The sequence below is a fragment of the Carassius auratus genome, chromosome 43 (assembly GCF_003368295.1).
Source record: "Carassius auratus strain Wakin chromosome 43, ASM336829v1, whole genome shotgun sequence".
Classification (NCBI taxonomy): Eukaryota; Metazoa; Chordata; class Actinopteri; order Cypriniformes; family Cyprinidae; genus Carassius; species Carassius auratus.
This window is the reverse complement of record NC_039285.1, coordinates 17,694,048-17,715,864: the sequence shown is the minus strand read 5'-3', so window position 1 is coordinate 17,715,864 and position 21,817 is coordinate 17,694,048. Positions and strand designations below refer to the sequence as shown.

Genomic DNA, 21,817 nt, shown 5'->3' with positions numbered 1-21,817 from the left:
ACGTGGACAAAAATAACTTCCTAAATAATTTACTTGTGTGCAATTCTATTTGAAATCATGACAGTGTTGAGAAGGGTCTGGTTGTGGTTTCTTAATAAGAGGCCAAATAACTGCCAGCTTTAAGGATTTTTTTTTTTTTTTTTTGTAATATTGAGAAGCAGTTCCTCTGCCACAAATAACAACTCATTCAGTAATTTAGTGGGTACAGGATTTAATAAACATGTTGTTGGTTTAGATGCAGTGATAAGTTTATGTAGCTCTTCCTGTTCTATTGTAAAGCACTAAAAATTGTTTTAGGTGCGATTTAATGAAGCGGAATTTCAAGATACTGTAGATTCTACATTTGTTCAGTGGTATCTGAAGAAATTCAGTAAGTCGTTAGTACTGAAATGATAGGGAATATTCAGTTGGAGTGATGTCTGATTATTTGTTAATTTTGTCACTAAATTAAAACCTTGGATTGTTTTGGTTATTTTCTATGAGTTTGCAGACACTTTTTTTATTTATTTGACAGGGACAGCAGCTTTTAATGTATTAGAGAAGAATGTGACAATATTTATAGCCATTTTGTCTAGTTCATGTGTATGGGTGTTAGGGGTGGGCGATATGGAAAAAATATCTTATCACGATTCACAATTTTATCACAATTATTTTGTCATGTTGGTTTACTATTTTTCAAGTTGTCTGAGCATTACAGCCAAACTAATTTCCCTATTATTAAGACAAAGCCTTTCAAGGTAGCAAAAAAAAGGAGAGATATTAAAGGGATAGTTCACCCAAAAATTATAATTATGTTATTAATAACTCACCCTCATGTCGTTCCAAACCAGTAAGACCTCCATTTATCTTTGGAACGCAGTTTAAGATATTTTAGATTTAGTCCGAGAGCTCTCAGTCCCTCCATTCAAGCTGTGTGTATGGTATACTGCCCATGTCCAGAAAGGTCAGAAAAACATCATCAAAGTAGTCCATGTGACATCAGAGGGTCAGTTAGAATATTTTGAATCATCGAAAATACATTTTGGTCCAAAAAAAGTTAAAACTACGACTTTATTCAGCATTGTCTTCTCTTCCCGGTCTGTTCTGAGAGGGTTCAAAACAAAGCAGTTTGTCATATCCATTTCGCGAATGAATCATTCAATGTAACCGGATCATTTTGAACCAGTTCACCAAATGGAACTGAATCGTTATAATTCAATACACATTAATCCACAAATGACTTAACGCTGTTAACGTTTTCAATGTGCTAACAATGCTAACAATTGTTTGTTAAAAGTTCAAACAAACCAATATCCCGGAGTAATTCATGTACTCAAACAGTCCACTGACTGCAAAAATGCAGCCGTTTCCCTGGAAACCCCATAAATAAAGCAGCAGCTCTACTTATTTAAGCGTATTTAAATAGTCATTCAGATTTGCAGATTTCCTATGGTATTCATCACAGCCCAAATACGTAAATATTTATACTTGATAGGCTATTCATTTTTTAACATTTTTATATGGACTACAACATTTTCTAGAGCAGAGGTGCCCAACCTTGCTTTTGATGATATACTGTCCTGCAAAGTTTAGCTCCAACCCTAATCAAACACAGCTACACTTAATTTTTAAGTGAGCCTGAAGACCTTAATTAGTTGCTTCAGGTGTGTTTGATTAGGATTGGAGCTGAACTATGCAGGGCAGTTGAACGCCAGTAGCAGAGCTGGGCACCTCTGCCCTAGATATTGTTTGAAAGTGTTTTGATTCTTTATTGTTTGTTGGCACTTTACATTAGGGCTTCATTAGTTAACATTAGTTAATTCATTAGTTAACTGCCAATGAAAAATTCTTCTGAACATTCATTAATCTTAGGTATTCCAAGATTTAATAAAACGTAGTTAAAATTGTAAGTTGCAACTGTGATATTTAATGGGCTAACATGAACTAAGACTTGTATTTTTAAACAAAGATTAATAACTTATGTAGCAAATTTAGCTATTGCCCTTTGTCAAGGCTAATGCATTAACTAAGATTAACTAATGGGGTCTTATTGTAAAGTGACACCTGTTGGTCTTTGTAGTTCTTTTGCACTTTAATCTGTGTAAAATGTTTAACTTTATTATTTTCTGTATTGCTTAATCGCATTTTAATATTCAGTTATTCTTGTTATAAGAAAAAAGTTATTAAACCTGTTATACTGTATTATGACCACTTATTTGAAACTAAATTTCAATATCGTGATAACGTACATTGTGATAAAAACATTAAAAAACAATTAATCGCAACATGAAAATTTGATACTTCCATATCCCTAGCATTGTGTCATCTTTGGGATCTTATTTTCAGCCGTGTCTCTAAGTAAGTGTAAACATGTCCATACTACTTGAAATCGTGTCCATGTCAGATGATTGATTAAGCTCTCACACGTTTGTTTGATAAGTCATGTTTACTTTTTGTAGGTGTCATTTGTACAGTTGGTTCAGATTTATTTGCCATTCTGACGATTCCATGGAATTGTCCATTCCACTGAATTGTACAAAAAGTGTAAGAACCCCAAATTTAAAACCTCGGAATGGATTTAAACATTGTGAAATATGTTAAGTGATGTTATGGGTACTATACTTTTATTTATATCAAAGTAGGCCAGATATTAGATATAAAATAATGTTAAGGAAAGTTTATGATGGACAGATGTTAGAAGCTTTCAGAGCTCTTCGATATATGTGCATTTAAGGTTTTTTTTTTTTATTTATTTATTTATTTTTTTACAAATTTTCATGTTAAGAACCGCATGAATTAAAACCACTTGCTGTTTAAATATATTCATAATTGTAATATAGACCAGACACGTGGAAACACTTGTTTAACACATTTTTTTCCACCTGTCTGTAACCTTTAAACCAAAACCTGCCCATGTCAAGTGAAAGTGATCCATGCTCACCCCATTTTTTGCTTCTCTAGGGAGAGTTCTCTCAAACTCACAGTGTGGGCTATGATTGCTGGAGACCACTGCCTAAAATTAGCTGATGGGAGGACAGCCAACTGTGTTTGACTTCTATAGATGGTGAAGTGTGTTGGCAGTCAAAGTGAAAAAAGTCAGAGCAAAATACAAGAGATCAATTTAGATCTCAGTCAAGGTCACTGTCTTCCAGTGTCAGCTGTTTTGCTTTTTTTTAGAAGCAGGAATATATAGACACAAGTTTAAAAAGAAGGTGTGTTCCAACAATCCCAGAATTTTAGCTTTTGTTAAAAATGCATCCTGAATTCTATAAAAATAACAAACAATCAAATTAAATTATGAATCATTTATCTGCTGGCATTGGCAATATGGCAAACAAGGGCAATTAAATCTGGTCTCTATAAGATGAACGAAGTAAATTGTCTTTTAATTAACTTCATTCACTACAATTTAATTTAAATTTTATAAAGCTGGTCTCATTTCTCTTGAGATCATTTGTGGGACATCACAGAAGATACGTTGCTACTTAGACCTTTGTATTGTAACCTTATCAAAGAACCTAATAAAATATTAAAATATATATTCCAAATATTTAATATAGGCTATATGAATTTGCACTATTTTATAGTTTGTTCAAGCACAAATCTTTTAAGTGAAAGAATCGTTCATGTAATCCACGGACTCATATTTCTCGTTCATTGAAGTTCTTCCCTCCACAGCAGCGCACGAGCGCGGCGCTATTAGCAGCGCATGTGCAGCTTGTGAACAGCTCTGTGAAATGTTTAATCCTGTCAGAGTTACGCAACCTCGAGCCAATAGCTTTTGAGTATGAGATGTGACAGTGCATGTCATTTGTTGAATGTAGTGAACGAATCCGCCCTTCACTGAACGATATCGAGAGATCTTCTCATTCGTGAACGAGTTCGTTCATGAATGAAATGATTGAGAGTATACCGGGTCAGTGAGCCAAGCATGTAAATCTCAATCAGCAATCAGGAGATACAAAGCGCAGTTACAGGTATTGTGCACATATGCTTGTTTTAATATTTAGCAAACAGAACATAACCCCATGTTTAATCCCCAATTTATTAATGTGAATATATTATTATATGAACTGTCTGACCAAACAATTAAAATGTTAATTATGCAAGAAAACCTCGTGCTTTGTTCATCTGAACAACTTATTTAGACTATTTAGTTCATGTGATTATGCACACATTTTAATAAAGCCAAATCAGTTTTTGTCAAATGGTTATGAGATGATCAGTGCATCACATGACAGCTGTAGCTTCTTTGCTGCATGCGTGAGGAGAAAAATCACAGACGTCCATAGGGAGGCACTGGAAGCGTGCATTGCACACACCAACATGAAATACGTCCCTATCCTTACAAATCTGGAATGCGGTCATTCTTTGAAGTATCAATACTAATAAATTTAAGAATCGTGACATTTTTTATTTATGAGAATTGCTATTCTTTTGAAGTATCGGTGCACCGTGCAACCATATATCACAGATCGCTTCATGGAGTGTGAAACTCTGAAGCGCTCAGTCAGGGAGTTGTTTTAATGTAAATGTATGAAGATCTCTGCATGCTTTCTGGAAACATAACCGATACAATCTTGAGGATGTCTTGTTTAGGAATGCCCTTTCTATACACTTGCACTAGAAACCTTGAAAGTGGCTTTTCAGATTAGCCAGGAATTTCCTTTGGTCTCTGTAGAATAGTTTCAATAGTTCTAGTTCAAACCTATCTGTGAGACTGTATTATCAAGCATTAGGTTTCATATGAATTTGTGTTTGATTTGCATCAAAACATCTTCAGCCTTTCAAAGAATTGTTTTGCCTGTATTACTACGATAATGGTTGTAGGGTTTATCTTTTGGGGGTTTTATACATGACCATCCTGCTGTCTGGTTTCAAATCTAATGTTCTTTATAATCCTCAGGCAATATGCCTCCAGGAGAGATTTCCTATTAGCGCACTATTTCTTTCTCCTCTAAATATAGTATCATAAGGTTATTGGTTTCAAAAGCTTGAGCTTTGTGGAAAGGTAGCCTTGCTCTGTGGTAGTGTTTAGGTGTTATGTAGTTGTTAATTTGAGATCCTACATTCGACAGGGCTTCTGTGGGTTGCTTGTTACTGTCATCCTTAGTGACGTTACTATTTTTTTTTTTTTATCAGGAGAAAACTTCAAGTTAGCATGATCATGAACATTTTCTCTAAACAAGTTTACAGTCCTACACAAGGTTCATGCTACCCAGCTACTTATCAGGGAACACAATAAATTTGGTGTTTGCTTTCACAAATTGCACACTAGGGCTGTCAAAATTGCTAAAAAATGACGTTCGAAAATTCCCTCTAAAAAACACACAAATATTCGAACTATTCGAACATCTGTTTGGGCATGTTGTCAATGACGCGCATTATGTCAATAACAGGACAAAATAATACAAAGAGACATAACTACTTGTATAGGTAGTCTATTTAAGTTGAAACATATATGACAACGTATTACCTACACAAAAACAAGGAAATCAACTAATGTCCAAGACTGCAGACCTCACGCTCTCTCACCCTCACGTTCTCTGCGCATAACGGTTTAAATGAACAAACTAATTTTTGTGCAAGCAATTTAAGGTCGCGACTGTTGTCCCAAATATAGCAGGCTTCATTCAGTGATTGAAAAAAATATTTAATTATTAATTATTTAATTATTAATACAAAAATTATTAATATTAATTGAAGTTTTACAGCATTGACATTGAATGCTCTGAGCGAGCTGTGCTGTGGTAAACATGGAACTTTTCCTTGACATGAAACGATAAATAATCTAACCTCGGATCCATTGCTTGACAGAACTCCCCGAAGCCTGCCCCATCCGCTATAGTGATCGGTCTCATGTCCTTACAAATAAATGAAATTATTTTATCCGTTATGGCCTCTTGTCGTGTTGCAGACAAAGAGCTTGTGGCGGGCGATGCAACGTAACGTTAAGTGTCAAGACGTGACTGTTCCACACAATATGCCATGCTCATTTGGGTGCAGGTTTTTTGAGATGTGTCCTCATGTTGCTAGTATGCTAACTGTATCTTAAATAGCTTGCATACAACTCGCGGGTCAACAATTTTACCTCACTTTCTCTGCTGCGGTCGAGTTGGGCTCTGCACTTGCTGGCATCTTCCATGAAGACGCGTCTACTTTCAGCAGTGATGCTGTGCCAGACAGTGCGACTGCTGTGACCTGTCCCTGAACCCTCAGGTGCGCTAGCAAGCTGTGTGTATGGTATACTGCCCATGTCCAGAAAGGTCAGAAAAACATCATCAAAGTAGTCCATGTGACATCAGAGGGTCAGTTAGAATATTTTGAATCATCGAAAATACATTTTGGTCCAAAAAAAGTTAAAACTACGACTTTATTCAGCATTGTCTTCTCTTCCCGGTCTGTTCTGAGAGGGTTCAAAACAAAGCAGTTTGTCATATCCATTTCGCGAATGAATCATTCAATGTAACCGGATCATTTTGAACCAGTTCACCAAATGGAACTGAATCGTTATAATTCAATACACATTAATCCACAAATGACTTAACGCTGTTAACGTTTTCAATGTGCTAACAATGCTAACAATTGTTTGTTAAAAGTTCAAACAAACCAATATCCCGGAGTAATTCATGTACTCAAACAGTCCACTGACTGCAAAAATGCAGCCGTTTCCCTGGAAACCCCATAAATAAAGCAGCAGCTCTACTTATTTAAGCGTATTTAAATAGTCATTCAGATTTGCAGATTTCCTATGGTATTCATCACAGCCCAAATACGTAAATATTTATACTTGATAGGCTATTCATTTTTTAACATTTTTATATGGACTACAACATTTTCTAGAGCAGAGGTGCCCAACCTTGCTTTTGATGATATACTGTCCTGCAAAGTTTAGCTCCAACCCTAATCAAACACAGCTACACTTAATTTTTAAGTGAGCCTGAAGACCTTAATTAGTTGCTTCAGGTGTGTTTGATTAGGATTGGAGCTGAACTATGCAGGGCAGTTGAACGCCAGTAGCAGAGCTGGGCACCTCTGCCCTAGATATTGTTTGAAAGTGTTTTGATTCTTTATTGTTTGTTGGCACTTTACATTAGGGCTTCATTAGTTAACATTAGTTAATTCATTAGTTAACTGCCAATGAAAAATTCTTCTGAACATTCATTAATCTTAGGTATTCCAAGATTTAATAAAACGTAGTTAAAATTGTAAGTTGCAACTGTGATATTTAATGGGCTAACATGAACTAAGACTTGTATTTTTAAACAAAGATTAATAACTTATGTAGCAAATTTAGCTATTGCCCTTTGTCAAGGCTAATGCATTAACTAAGATTAACTAATGGGGTCTTATTGTAAAGTGACACCTGTTGGTCTTTGTAGTTCTTTTGCACTTTAATCTGTGTAAAATGTTTAACTTTATTATTTTCTGTATTGCTTAATCGCATTTTAATATTCAGTTATTCTTGTTATAAGAAAAAAGTTATTAAACCTGTTATACTGTATTATGACCACTTATTTGAAACTAAATTTCAATATCGTGATAACGTACATTGTGATAAAAACATTAAAAAACAATTAATCGCAACATGAAAATTTGATACTTCCATATCCCTAGCATTGTGTCATCTTTGGGATCTTATTTTCAGCCGTGTCTCTAAGTAAGTGTAAACATGTCCATACTACTTGAAATCGTGTCCATGTCAGATGATTGATTAAGCTCTCACACGTTTGTTTGATAAGTCATGTTTACTTTTTGTAGGTGTCATTTGTACAGTTGGTTCAGATTTATTTGCCATTCTGACGATTCCATGGAATTGTCCATTCCACTGAATTGTACAAAAAGTGTAAGAACCCCAAATTTAAAACCTCGGAATGGATTTAAACATTGTGAAATATGTTAAGTGATGTTATGGGTACTATACTTTTATTTATATCAAAGTAGGCCAGATATTAGATATAAAATAATGTTAAGGAAAGTTTATGATGGACAGATGTTAGAAGCTTTCAGAGCTCTTCGATATATGTGCATTTAAGGTTTTTTTTTTTTTATTTATTTATTTATTTTTTTACAAATTTTCATGTTAAGAACCGCATGAATTAAAACCACTTGCTGTTTAAATATATTCATAATTGTAATATAGACCAGACACGTGGAAACACTTGTTTAACACATTTTTTTCCACCTGTCTGTAACCTTTAAACCAAAACCTGCCCATGTCAAGTGAAAGTGATCCATGCTCACCCCATTTTTTGCTTCTCTAGGGAGAGTTCTCTCAAACTCACAGTGTGGGCTATGATTGCTGGAGACCACTGCCTAAAATTAGCTGATGGGAGGACAGCCAACTGTGTTTGACTTCTATAGATGGTGAAGTGTGTTGGCAGTCAAAGTGAAAAAAGTCAGAGCAAAATACAAGAGATCAATTTAGATCTCAGTCAAGGTCACTGTCTTCCAGTGTCAGCTGTTTTGCTTTTTTTTAGAAGCAGGAATATATAGACACAAGTTTAAAAAGAAGGTGTGTTCCAACAATCCCAGAATTTTAGCTTTTGTTAAAAATGCATCCTGAATTCTATAAAAATAACAAACAATCAAATTAAATTATGAATCATTTATCTGCTGGCATTGGCAATATGGCAAACAAGGGCAATTAAATCTGGTCTCTATAAGATGAACGAAGTAAATTGTCTTTTAATTAACTTCATTCACTACAATTTAATTTAAATTTTATAAAGCTGGTCTCATTTCTCTTGAGATCATTTGTGGGACATCACAGAAGATACGTTGCTACTTAGACCTTTGTATTGTAACCTTATCAAAGAACCTAATAAAATATTAAAATATATATTCCAAATATTTAATATAGGCTATATGAATTTGCACTATTTTATAGTTTGTTCAAGCACAAATCTTTTAAGTGAAAGAATCGTTCATGTAATCCACGGACTCATATTTCTCGTTCATTGAAGTTCTTCCCTCCACAGCAGCGCACGAGCGCGGCGCTATTAGCAGCGCATGTGCAGCTTGTGAACAGCTCTGTGAAATGTTTAATCCTGTCAGAGTTACGCAACCTCGAGCCAATAGCTTTTGAGTATGAGATGTGACAGTGCATGTCATTTGTTGAATGTAGTGAACGAATCCGCCCTTCACTGAACGATATCGAGAGATCTTCTCATTCGTGAACGAGTTCGTTCATGAATGAAATGATTGAGAGTATACCGGGTCAGTGAGCCAAGCATGTAAATCTCAATCAGCAATCAGGAGATACAAAGCGCAGTTACAGGTATTGTGCACATATGCTTGTTTTAATATTTAGCAAACAGAACATAACCCCATGTTTAATCCCCAATTTATTAATGTGAATATATTATTATATGAACTGTCTGACCAAACAATTAAAATGTTAATTATGCAAGAAAACCTTGTGCTTTGTTCATCTGAACAACTTATTTAGACTATTTAGTTCATGTGATTATGCACACATTTTAATAAAGCCAAATCAGTTTTTGTCAAATGGTTATGAGATGATCAGTGCATCACATGACAGCTGTAGCTTCTTTGCTGCATGCGTGAGGAGAAAAATCACAGACGTCCATAGGGAGGCACTGGAAGCGTGCATTGCACACACCAACATGAAATACGTCCCTATCCTTACAAATCTGGAATGCGGTCATTCTTTGAAGTATCAATACTAATAAATTTAAGAATCGTGACATTTTTTATTTATGAGAATTGCTATTCTTTTGAAGTATCGGTGCACCGTGCAACCATATATCACAGATCGCTTCATGGAGTGTGAAACTCTGAAGCGCTCAGTCAGGGAGTTGTTTTAATGTAAATGTATGAAGATCTCTGCATGCTTTCTGGAAACATAACCGATACAATCTTGAGGATGTCTTGTTTAGGAATGCCCTTTCTATACACTTGCACTAGAAACCTTGAAAGTGGCTTTTCAGATTAGCCAGGAATTTCCTTTGGTCTCTGTAGAATAGTTTCAATAGTTCTAGTTCAAACCTATCTGTGAGACTGTATTATCAAGCATTAGGTTTCATATGAATTTGTGTTTGATTTGCATCAAAACATCTTCAGCCTTTCAAAGAATTGTTTTGCCTGTATTACTACGATAATGGTTGTAGGGTTTATCTTTTGGGGGTTTTATACATGACCATCCTGCTGTCTGGTTTCAAATCTAATGTTCTTTATAATCCTCAGGCAATATGCCTCCAGGAGAGATTTCCTATTAGCGCGCTATTTCTTTCTCCTCTAAATATAGTATCATAAGGTTATTGGTTTCAAAAGCTTGAGCTTTGTGGAAAGGTAGCCTTGCTCTGTGGTAGTGTTTAGGTGTTATGTAGTTGTTAATTTGAGATCCTACATTCGACAGGGCTTCTGTGGGTTGCTTGTTACTGTCATCCTTAGTGACGTTACTATTTTTTTTTTTTTTATCAGGAGAAAACTTCAAGTTAGCATGATCATGAACATTTTCTCTAAACAAGTTTACAGTCCTACACAAGGTTCATGCTACCCAGCTACTTATCAGGGAACACAATAAATTTGGTGTTTGCTTTCACAAATTGCACACTAGGGCTGTCAAAATTGCTAAAAAATGACGTTCGAAAATTCCCTCTAAAAAACACACAAATATTCGAACTATTCGAACATCTGTTTGGGCATGTTGTCAATGACGCGCATTATGTCAATAACAGGACAAAATAATACAAAGAGACATAACTACTTGTATAGGTAGTCTATTTAAGTTGAAACATATATGACAACGTATTACCTACACAAAAACAAGGAAATCAACTAATGTCCAAGACTGCAGACCTCACGCTCTCTCACCCTCACGTTCTCTGCGCATAACGGTTTAAATGAACAAACTAATTTTTGTGCAAGCAATTTAAGGTCGCGACTGTTGTCCCAAATATAGCAGGCTTCATTCAGTGATTGAAAAAATATTTAATTATTAATTATTTAATTATTAATACAAAAATTATTAATATTAATTGAAGTTTTACAGCATTGACATTGAATGCTCTGAGCGAGCTGTGCTGTGGTAAACATGGAACTTTTCCTTGACATGAAACGATAAATAATCTAACCTCGGATCCATTGCTTGACAGAACTCCCCGAAGCCTGCCCCATCCGCTATAGTGATCGGTCTCATGTCCTTACAAATAAATGAAATTATTTTATCCGTTATGGCCTCTTGTCGTGTTGCAGACAAAGAGCTTGTGGCGGGCGATGCAACGTAACGTTAAGTGTCAAGACGTGACTGTTCCACACAATATGCCATGCTCATTTGGGTGCAGGTTTTTTGAGATGTGTCCTCATGTTGCTAGTATGCTAACTGTATCTTAAATAGCTTGCATACAACTCGCGGGTCAACAATTTTACCTCACTTTCTCTGCTGCGGTCGAGTTGGGCTCTGCACTTGCTGGCATCTTCCATGAAGACGCGTCTACTTTCAGCAGTGATGCTGTGCCAGACAGTGCGACTGCTGTGACCTGTCCCTGAACCCTCAGGCGCGCTAGCGTGCCCACTCGCAAAGCAGACAACCACGCCTCTACTACCGCGGGCGTTTTTTTCCACATTTTTTTTTTTATTCGAATATTAATTTTCACCTTCGAATTATTATTTTTTTTAACTATTCGAATACATATTCGAATTTAGAATATTCGTTGACAGCCCTATTGCACACATAGTCCACAATTATGAGGATGGGCCGGAATAACAGCAGTGGAGTGAGACCTGTAATTCTCCCTAGAAACCAATGACTGCATAACCGGAGGACTTTTAAACTGGGTTTAACTTGCTGTTCACTTATGAACCGTAAGTTCATACAAACTTTTTTCACCCTCATGTTTGTCCAATATGTATAACTTTGTTCTGAAAGAACAAAGTTAGTCGTGCTTTTTTTCTGTGTTTATATTCAATAAATGTGTTCAATAATAAATATATATACCAGACTTCAGGAAATATTTTGGGAACAGACCCATATAGATATTATATGGCAAATGCGTGTTTGTATCCTATTCTTGTGTTAAAGAAAAGTAACCTTGTGAGGCAAGAGGATATTTTTAATGCTCATGCATAAATAGCATTATTAAAGCCAGGCTATATTGTAACTGTAAATGCATGGAGCTGATTTTAGATCAGTATTTGGTTTTAAGCTTTCTGTTATGAAATGCATGTTCTGAATTTTATCCGGAGTTAACATGCAGCTGCTGTTGCCAACCTATTGTTTATATTATATTATAACCTGTTGATTTTATATTTTATATATATATAATTTTTTTTTAAATGTTTAAATATTAAAGCATGTCATGTTTAATTTTGTAATTTGTTACCATTGCTTTTTGGCTGATACCTTGGACCCTGATTGGTTAGTTGGATCAGCAGTTGTAAAAAGACAAAAGGACAAATTGTGTTAATTTAAAATGCAATGTGTGACCAATAATGAATCAGGTTTTATTTATTTTTATTTCTTATTTTTCATTATTTCATTTCAAGTGCACTTTTTTTGTTGGTGTCATCAATCTGGCAACCTGTGGGTCAAGTCTGAGTAGGGGGCCATGTGAAAAAAAAAAGCCCCTGTGCAATATTTTGAATTTGGACTGGAATACCTAGTTCAACCAATCGCTGACAATCCTACATACAGCACCTTTAAGTTAGTTTATAACTTAACGACTCTTTCACAAGTTCTGTACAAACACAATACAATCTGTACAAACACTGTGTTCAGCTGGTTCTTGCTTTCTGATAACTCTTCATGTTGTCTGAATCTGAATCTGCAAATTGCAGAGCATGGGGACCTAGGTAGACAAAAGGTTGGGAACCACTGAGATACACAGAGGAATAACCCATCCTCCAGTTTTCATTACTGTACGCAGTCACTGTGCAGATATTTCCATTGTCGTGATTATTCAGTGCTGCTCAGTGACAGATCAGATATATGGATGGAGATGCCGTTATTGGAACGGCTCTCACATGCTTATGAGAGAGATACGATATATGAGAACTGCAGTGGCTAATCACCCAGCTGCTGCTTGAGAATAGTCTGTTTTATGCATGGAGACTCTCTGAACATTAATGCACCAGGGCCTAAATGGGCCTCCAGCATTTGTTTCCCCTGTTTACTTACATCTACCTTACTAGGCAGCATCCAAATCGAAATGGAACCTCATATATGACTGTCACCCATGCAGACCTCTCAAATAACACTTTTCAATTAAGGTTAAGCCCAAAGTATACTTAGATGTTCAAGCATATGCATACAGCGTTTTACATAATTCCATCATCAACATAGTATGTGTGCAGTCAGAAAGCTACCAAAATAGAAATTCTGTTATTCAAATTGTGATTGGGTTTTAAACAAATCCAGGAAAAATTGCTCCCGTTGTAATCACTGCAGAGGTCTATAACTATATTTTATTTGTGTTAATACTTAGCTGGTATACTTTTAACATTATTGTAATTTACACAATATTCCCTATATTATAATAGCAGTGTGTTTGTGCTTGTTTACTCTGAGTGACCGTAATCTCAGATGAACACTGACTGGAGCAGCATCAGGGTCTCATACGGAGAGACCGAAATGCCCTTCAGTGAGTCCACTGTGGTGATTTGTTGCCAAGCAGTCACAAGGCTTCCTGCGTCACCATGGCTACACTTAAAGCAGAGCTCACTGACCTGGTTACCCACGTAAAACCAATTCTACCCTAAACATTTATTGCTTGGGCCTTTGAGAAGTTGTTTTTAAATATGTAGTTGTATGTTTAGTTTGTGCCTGTTAAGCGCTGCAAAGTTTGATCCATTGAGTTGGAAGATTCACATCTATCACATCACACTGCCCCACTCCTAGTTTCATTCAAATGCAACTGCTATCATCTTGTAGACCTATTTTTAGGACTGGCTAAAATATCTAACCATATTTTGAATGATTTGATCAAAAACTGATATTTTAATTACGTTATTATTATTATTATTATTATTATTATTATTATTATTATTATTATTATAGTTGATGCGTCAGTTTCTACTAAAACATATATTGTGTTTCTTGTAGTAGTAGTCTTGTATCTTCTGTTCTGCTGATGTCACAGAGTTGACGAGTTGGTGCTGGAGTCTAGCAGCCGCCCTGCACACAGACACACTATCCACTGCCTCTATGACTCATTGTATCAGTTTTATAGGCTTAAAATAAACCAATGGGAATGTTCTAAATTTTAAATTATTTATGCTGAATTTCTCCAATAATTAATGCTAGTGGGTTTAAATCCGGCTCTGCAACCTCAAAATCAAACCCCTAAATTACTACAACACTTATGTCATTATGAAAAAAAAAAACATATTTAGAAGTCCAGTCAGAAGAATTTAATCAAATCAGGAATTCAATGTCAGAAGTATATTAAGTACAGAAGTGTAGTTCTCAGAGTTTTTAGTCTAATGGTGAAATTTGAAGGTCAGTTTTGAGGGTTTGTTTTGTAATGGTGACCCTGCTTCTTATATTGGTGTTTTTGTCATCACAGGGCTCCAGAGATCATTCTTGGCCTGCCTTTTTGTGAAGCCATAGACATGTGGTCGCTGGGATGTGTGATTGCTGAGCTCTTCTTGGGCTGGCCTCTCTACCCAGGAGCCCTAGAGTTTGACCAGGTAATTCTTCTAAAATGCTTCTCTCTCTCTCTCTCTCTCTCTCTCTCTCTCTCTCTCTCTCTCTGTCTATGGAACCCAACCAGAACCTTACTCATATTTAAGATATGAATATATATGCATGCATTGATTCATGCATTCATTAATTAATTCAATATGTTTAGTAATAATACAAGTTGTCCTTTGGTTTTTGGGTTAAAATGTGACCTAGGCATGGTTTTGTAAGATTCACCCATTCCTTTCCATATCTCTTTCTGTTTCAAATCGCTCTCTCTCTCTAGCTCTCTCTATCTCACACACACACACTCTCTCTCTCTCTCTCTCTCTCTCTCTAAATGTCTCTTCTGGATCGCGAGTTCTTCATATTTCTCCTCCTCTTGACGTAATCTGTTTAGCACAGGGCCGTGGTATGTGCTGTCAGGCCTAAACAATTTCCAGAAGAATTTTCACAGCCACTTCTTAGCAGTTGTGTTGGGCTGTACATGTGTCAGCGTGTGGGTGTTTGTTGTGCGCGCTCATGCTGCTGCGTTTGTCTGAGCACGCATGGTTTATGAGCGTTTTCTAGTTTTCGGGATATACTCCCCCTGCTGCTGGGCCCCTGAATGCCCCAGGGGTGAAACTGAGAGGATGTGTGTCTGCATGTGTGATAGATGTGCAGGAACAAGCCCAGATTAGAACACTGTTTCTAGGAAGGGATGGAAAGCAGATTCCCAGGAGCCATCGACTTGACATAGCAGTTGGCAGCAGTAGTAGGGGGTTTGATGGGTTTTCCTCTTCCTTTTGGCCAAGCTGTTAACACAGCTGGGGGAAGGTTATGTATCTCAAGATGCCAGCGGGTGTCATGAACTGTTAGTCTAATAGCTACATGCCTCTTATTGCTCATATATAACCCTGTATTGTGCCATCCTCTAAAGGCCAGGACACACCAAGCCGACTTCAAAGAACTAGGGGCAATTAAAGCCAACTGTGTTTTTTGCCTCACGTCGGCAGCATCGGACCAAAAAAGCTGCGCTCAAACACACCGCATAGACTACAGCCGACAGCAAACTAACACTTACGTTCTAGGGATTCGTGAGAGGAATTAACAGTCTATATCAGCAGCTATCAATAGTACACATTCAGAAGGAGTAACCGAAACAAAGATATACGAGATAAATGCAGATATATCAAACGTAAACAAAGCAGCGCTTTCTTACCATTTTGAATATCAGTAACGCTAATAACTTTAATTATTTTAAGCGGCTCATGTTGTTGTGAAAACATTCGCATATTAGAATGATTGGGAAGGATCATGTAACATTTAAACAGACTTCTGTCTGTACTGCCTTCATTTACGTGCTTGTTTTCATCACTTTCGCTTTAATTTTCAGGCACTGACTCATTCGCTAAACTGAACATTCAATCAGAGCTCTCACTCGCACCGACAGTCTAGACGGCCCCGTCACAGATTCAACATGCTGCCGCCGACGTGAGCCTGACGAGTGAAACACACCAAGCAAACTAGCCTGACTGTCGCTCACCTAAACCCATGAGAATTTGGTCTGTCATGAATAATTATTTTCCACTATCACAGCAATCTAGCTTTAACTCAACAACACCTGTGAAAAGAAAAGTCAGAATTTGCCCATCTGCTAAAAATGAGTGGATCAGAATGTGTTCCGAGCTCCATTTGGATGACTTTTTTCCCTGATCTTCAGACTAGGGGTGTAACGATTCATTAATATGGATCGATACATTGATACAATGTCTGATGATATGATGCATCGATGGCACACATATCGATATTTTACTGTAGTTTAAATAGGCACCTTATTTGGTACTGTCCATATTTTTACATAAATGTCCTTCTATGCATTACTGCCAACGCCTGTATTCTTGCTAAAACTTGCTAAAACATAGAGCAGCTGTTACTACACAGAGCCGTTGTTAACTGAGAAGATGCACCAAAAAACGCTGAAAATGAAGTGGATTTGGGTATCTTCTCTATTAACAACGGCTCTGTGTAGTAACAGCTGCTCTATGTGAAATCACGCACCTGATGGAATTAACCGCTGATTAGAGAACCGGCTTTACTGACGAGATGCGCATAACGATCGGCCGATCGTGATCGGAGCACCCCTAACATTTGCATTTAGTCCTTTTGTAGACGCATTTATCCAAAGTGACTTACAATTGGGGCATACTTATTTATACTTAATTATATAATCGAATCCAATTGAGGCATTGGTTTATCTATCAGATGTTTTAAATAACCAACACTTTGAATGACTGTAACCAAATGCAGAGTACATTTAAAGTAAACCTTTAGAAAGTCTCGAAAATGTCTATTTTTTTTCATCAAAGTCATAGTTTAAATTTTTTTTTAGCAACACAATCTCATGAGAATTCATAAGCATTGCTGTTTTTTGAAACTGTGTTCATCCAGTTTTTCTTCGTTAGTGACGTAATTATATAGGAGGTGTAGAATTTTATCTTTAGCTCCTTGCATTCTTTCTTATGTAGACAACGGGTTAAGTTAAAACTATGAATATGCAATATAGTGAATATATTTAGCGAAATGATCTTTTCTACCTTACTAGTGAGCTAATGGATGCCTAATGGTTATTTTGAGAGAAATGTATTGTGGTTTATGTAATGTATTGTGTAGTGGCATTGTTTACAAGCTTTAAATATTTTCTGCAGTTTGAAACACTGAATGACCGATTACATGTGACATTTCGGTAAGATGTACTGTATCTTATAATATACATTTTGTTGTCAATTTAATGTTTATTTTGTACTTTAGTAGTAATTAGAAAGATATGATGGGTTCACGTGCTGCTTGAACTGAGGCACTTTTGATTGATTGATCTATGATTTTAGTCTAAGGACTAAAATGGTTTGTGGTATTGCGCTCTTAATCCACACACCTCCTTCACGGGGGTATTCAGTTTAATCTCACACAGCAAAAATTATTTATAGAAGAAGTGAACACCCCCTTTTGGTACCAATCGCAGGCCCTCATTCCACCGGCATGTGGCACCTGCGTTTGACACTGCCACAATGTTACAGCAAGTGGCTACTGAGACTCTTGAATGTACAATATATATATATATATTTTTTTTTTTTCTTTTTCTTTTTCTTTTTTTTTTTTTTTTTTTTTTTTTTTTGCAGACTGTGGCCCTGGGTGCAGGTTTGGACATGTAGGCATATTCTTAATGTACTGAAGTGACATATACCTGTTTGAAAATAAAGCTGTTACTCTTAGAGTAAAAAAAAAAAAACAGATAACACATGCAGGGTCCAGAATTAAAACTCAACAAGTGCCAAATGTGAGTAAAAATCTCTCTGGCCAGTTGGGTGATATAATCTTTTAAATTAATTAAGCTACAATATTTGAATGGCAAAAATTGTCACTGTTTATTGGTTCTTTATTCTTATAAATTTTACAGTGGTAGAAAGTTTACCATGACAAATATAGCTAGGAAGTTAAAGGTTGCAGCTTTTATTGTTTTACCTCTGCTCTATACAGTTTTCCCACAAATATAATACATGTAGAGATACAGATATAAAGACAGACAGAAGTGATGAAACCTGAACACCAGGCTATATTATTAGAATTTTTTAGAATGTTCCAAAGAGCAACCTGTGCTTCAAAAGAAGGTTTGGCTATGGAAGTATAATCTGACTTTTTGCCCTAAAAGTGATAAGGGATTATATCTCCCTAAGGATCCCCCAGGAGGAGTTGTTACCGGGGAAAAGGTAATGTGGACAGGTCTACTTGGAGTTCTGCCACTGTGACCTGATGTTGGAGTACTAATTATTCATCTCTCTTATTGGATCCTGCATTGTTATACAACAGGCCTGCTTACTTCCTTTCCTCTGTGCTGATCTGAGTCCCGTATTCCCCATTCATATCCACATTGACCTTGCATTGACTCCCTCTCCAAATGTCTTAATTTATTTCCCTATCTAGCCCTTAATTTCATTACCCGGAGGTTAGACATGTTTTTGTTCCTCTTTCTCATGGGTTCATATCTGAACTGCAACTGGGGAATTTACAATGTTCTTTTTCTTTTTTTGCACAAACCCTGTTTATCACTCTAAAAGCTCTGGATTATGGTGTCTGTGTGCAAAGAGTGTTTCTAATGATAGCTACTGTTAACTTTCTTAAAGGTACAGTTCAACAGAAAATAATCATTGACACTAGGGCTGCACAATTATGACAGAAATCATAGTTGTCGATTATTGCCTTGAAATTGTAATTACAATTATTAATAACAATTATTTTGAACCGATATATGCCATTAAAGCACTGACTGCATCAAGAAGTGCTCCATGGGGTATGTAATCTCGGTGCTCTTTGGTTGTATGTGATAGTATATGTTTAAGGACAAGAACTCCAAGGCACTCGAATTGTAGTGAAAAGTTAAAAAGCCTTTATTACATCACTGGCTTTATACGTTAAAACTCTTTTGGTGAGAGGTACATCAACACGTTGTGGCTACATGCCTTCATCAGATTTATGCCATTGTTTGAAGATGCATACCATATATTTTATGATGCATTCCATATATTATATATTATATCCATCGGGAGAGTTTGTGACGAGGCTCTGAGCAGACGACCGTGCGGACAGGTACGCATAGTCAGTATTCTTCAAAAGCACAATTGCACATGTTCAGGCAGTGTGAATAAGCCCATTGCCAATCGAACCTGTGCAATCCGTCAATAAGGAATTAAAAGGAATTCATTCATAATACAGCGATGTGCAATAATTCTGGGCAAATTTTTGTTCACATGTTTGTTGCATATTTGTTGATGCCACCCTCACATAAAAAGTCAGATGTATGGAAGCATTTTAGATTTCGTAAGCAAGACGACGACGATAGTGTTGTGGACAAGAACAAAGCATTTTTCATCTTGCATCAAACATAATTGTGTGCATTTGAAAATTGGTTCTTCAGAATGGGTTCTGTTTTAATGTACCCAAGTGTACTTAAAATAAGAGAGTTTAATATACAGGTTTGTGGCTCTTAATTTCTTTTTATGAATTACCCTAATTGTAAACTTATGTTCACTGTTCTTTTTTATACATATAGTATTTGTATTAAATCTGTATTCATTGACTTGAATCGAGTATAGAAAATCGAATCGAGAATCGAAATCGAATCGATTTGAGAGCTTCTGAATTGAAATCGAATCGATCTGGAACATCTGAATCGATACTCGATATATATATATATATATATTATTAGGGGTGTAACGGTACGCAAAAATCACGGTTCGGTACGTACCTCGGTTTTAAAGTCACGGTTCGGTTCATTTTCGGTAATGCAAATGCAAACATTAAACTGCAGGTTGTTTATTACTATAAACTTTTTTTTAACAGTTTGTTTACACTTTTTTAAAATACTTTTTTAAAATAATTTTTTATAAAATATATATATATAAAATAAAACTAAAAATAAAAAGAAGTAAAATAAAATACTCTAAATAAAACCACTAAATAAAATACTGTCTCAAACCAATGTCATATAATAAAATATAATGAAAAATATAAATAAATAACTATGATTACAGTGCAGCATTACCAATCCCAGCTTGTAGGCCTGCTCATATTTTAAAAATATATATAACTTTTCCAAAGTGTAAAGTGCAGCATCAACAGTTTCCGTTTTTAGACCTGCTCAGATTTCGTTATTGCGTTGGCCCGATCGGAATTAAGAGCAAAGGTCTGTTTAAATACCGATGGGAGCTTCGTTTGAATTACAATCGTTTTTTTCCTAGTTGTAGTGATGTTCACACTCGCGTGATGCCTTTTGAAAACCTTAGGCCGGTGACACACTGGCATATTGTACCTGTCAAACTTAGTCTATTTTGCCGTTAATACTGTTGACGGTGTCCTTTATCAGTAGGCTTTATATTTATGCTCAACAGTAAGTATAGATATTGTTGTCGTGAAGACAGGATCCTGGTCTGTTAGTGCCTTGGCGGCCTCCCTCTATGTCACCTACAGTAGCAGCCAGTGTGTCACCGGCCTTAGAATCAGCTGCAGGGCGGGATTTGCGCTGAACGCGGAGACTTCCGCCACTTAATATATTCGTTTGGAAACACGAAAATGTACCTGTAATCACTCTTCTTGAACTTTTATTGCTTTACTATAGGATTGAGCCTCAAATGTAAGCTATACATTGGTTTGGTTTCTTGTTTAAACAAAACAAAACATTCCAATTCATATTATCTGGGCTCCAGACTAACCTTCGAGATCAATGGCACCAGCACCTGATTTGGTAGCACTGAACATGTAATAATATTACAAGTTTTGTCTCATAGAAATGCACATTAGAACAGGAGCTTGAGTTCAGAGTAGCAGCTGCTATATATATTATTATACTACTTGAGTTGGATTGCAGATGTACATTTATTTTCATTAATAAAATTAGTACCATTGTGAAATCTGTAACCGCTTCGTCTTTCATAACCAAAAGTACAACATCTCGTTACCATGGTAAAAAATAAAAATAGCCTAACTATATGGTTTCTATGGTGTTTGTATTGAAAAACAATCCACATCAACTGAAAGACAAAATAATGTAATTATATTCCATTAATCCTTTAACATATTTAGTATATTAATAATATCCTACTTTCCGTCGTACATTTGTTACCATTACTGCAGTAAAACTATGGTAAATGTGGGTGATTTGTGGATCGACATGTCTTCTAACTGGATCGTTGTTGCATTTTTTCTGTGCTTTCTGCATCTGTGTTTATGAGAATAACAGCTCAGATTTATTTGGCTTTAAACTACTTTAAACTAAAGAGACATGATTTGTACCGGAGAACTCTGATCACGACTGGTCACTGTAATAAATGCATGACCTCTCAACTCGTTCTATACTGTCTTCTTTTGAAGCGAGTGAATAAAAGGTCCATGTGACGTGCAGTTCAAACGAGTACCGCTATTTTGTTCCGCTTTTGACACGCTTGCCATTTAACATATCTATCATGCACAATAATGTATTTTATCCAGTGTGTTTGAGTTTGATAACCCCGCACTGCAAACAACTCTTAAGCACACAGAATATTGCAAGTGGGCATTTTTAATTGTTTATTTATTTTTGTAATCATGGCTATGAATGATTAAGTAATCATGGCATCAATAATCGTAATCGCGATTAGACATTCAATTAATTGTGCAGGCCTA

General features: G+C 36.1%; 1 protein-coding gene across 4 annotated transcripts in view; it reads left to right on the top strand.

Moving 5' to 3' along the window:
• The window catches only part of LOC113061816 (homeodomain-interacting protein kinase 3-like), a 57,001-nt gene that overhangs the window by 15,174 nt on the left and 20,010 nt on the right, over positions 1-21,817 (top strand). For all 4 annotated transcript variants that reach the window (XM_026231260.1, XM_026231261.1, XM_026231259.1 and 1 more), the window contains exon 3: positions 14,508-14,631. In XM_026231260.1, coding sequence (XP_026087045.1) covers positions 14,508-14,631 — 124 coding nt within the window. The remainder of the gene's footprint in view (positions 1-14,507; positions 14,632-21,817) is intronic.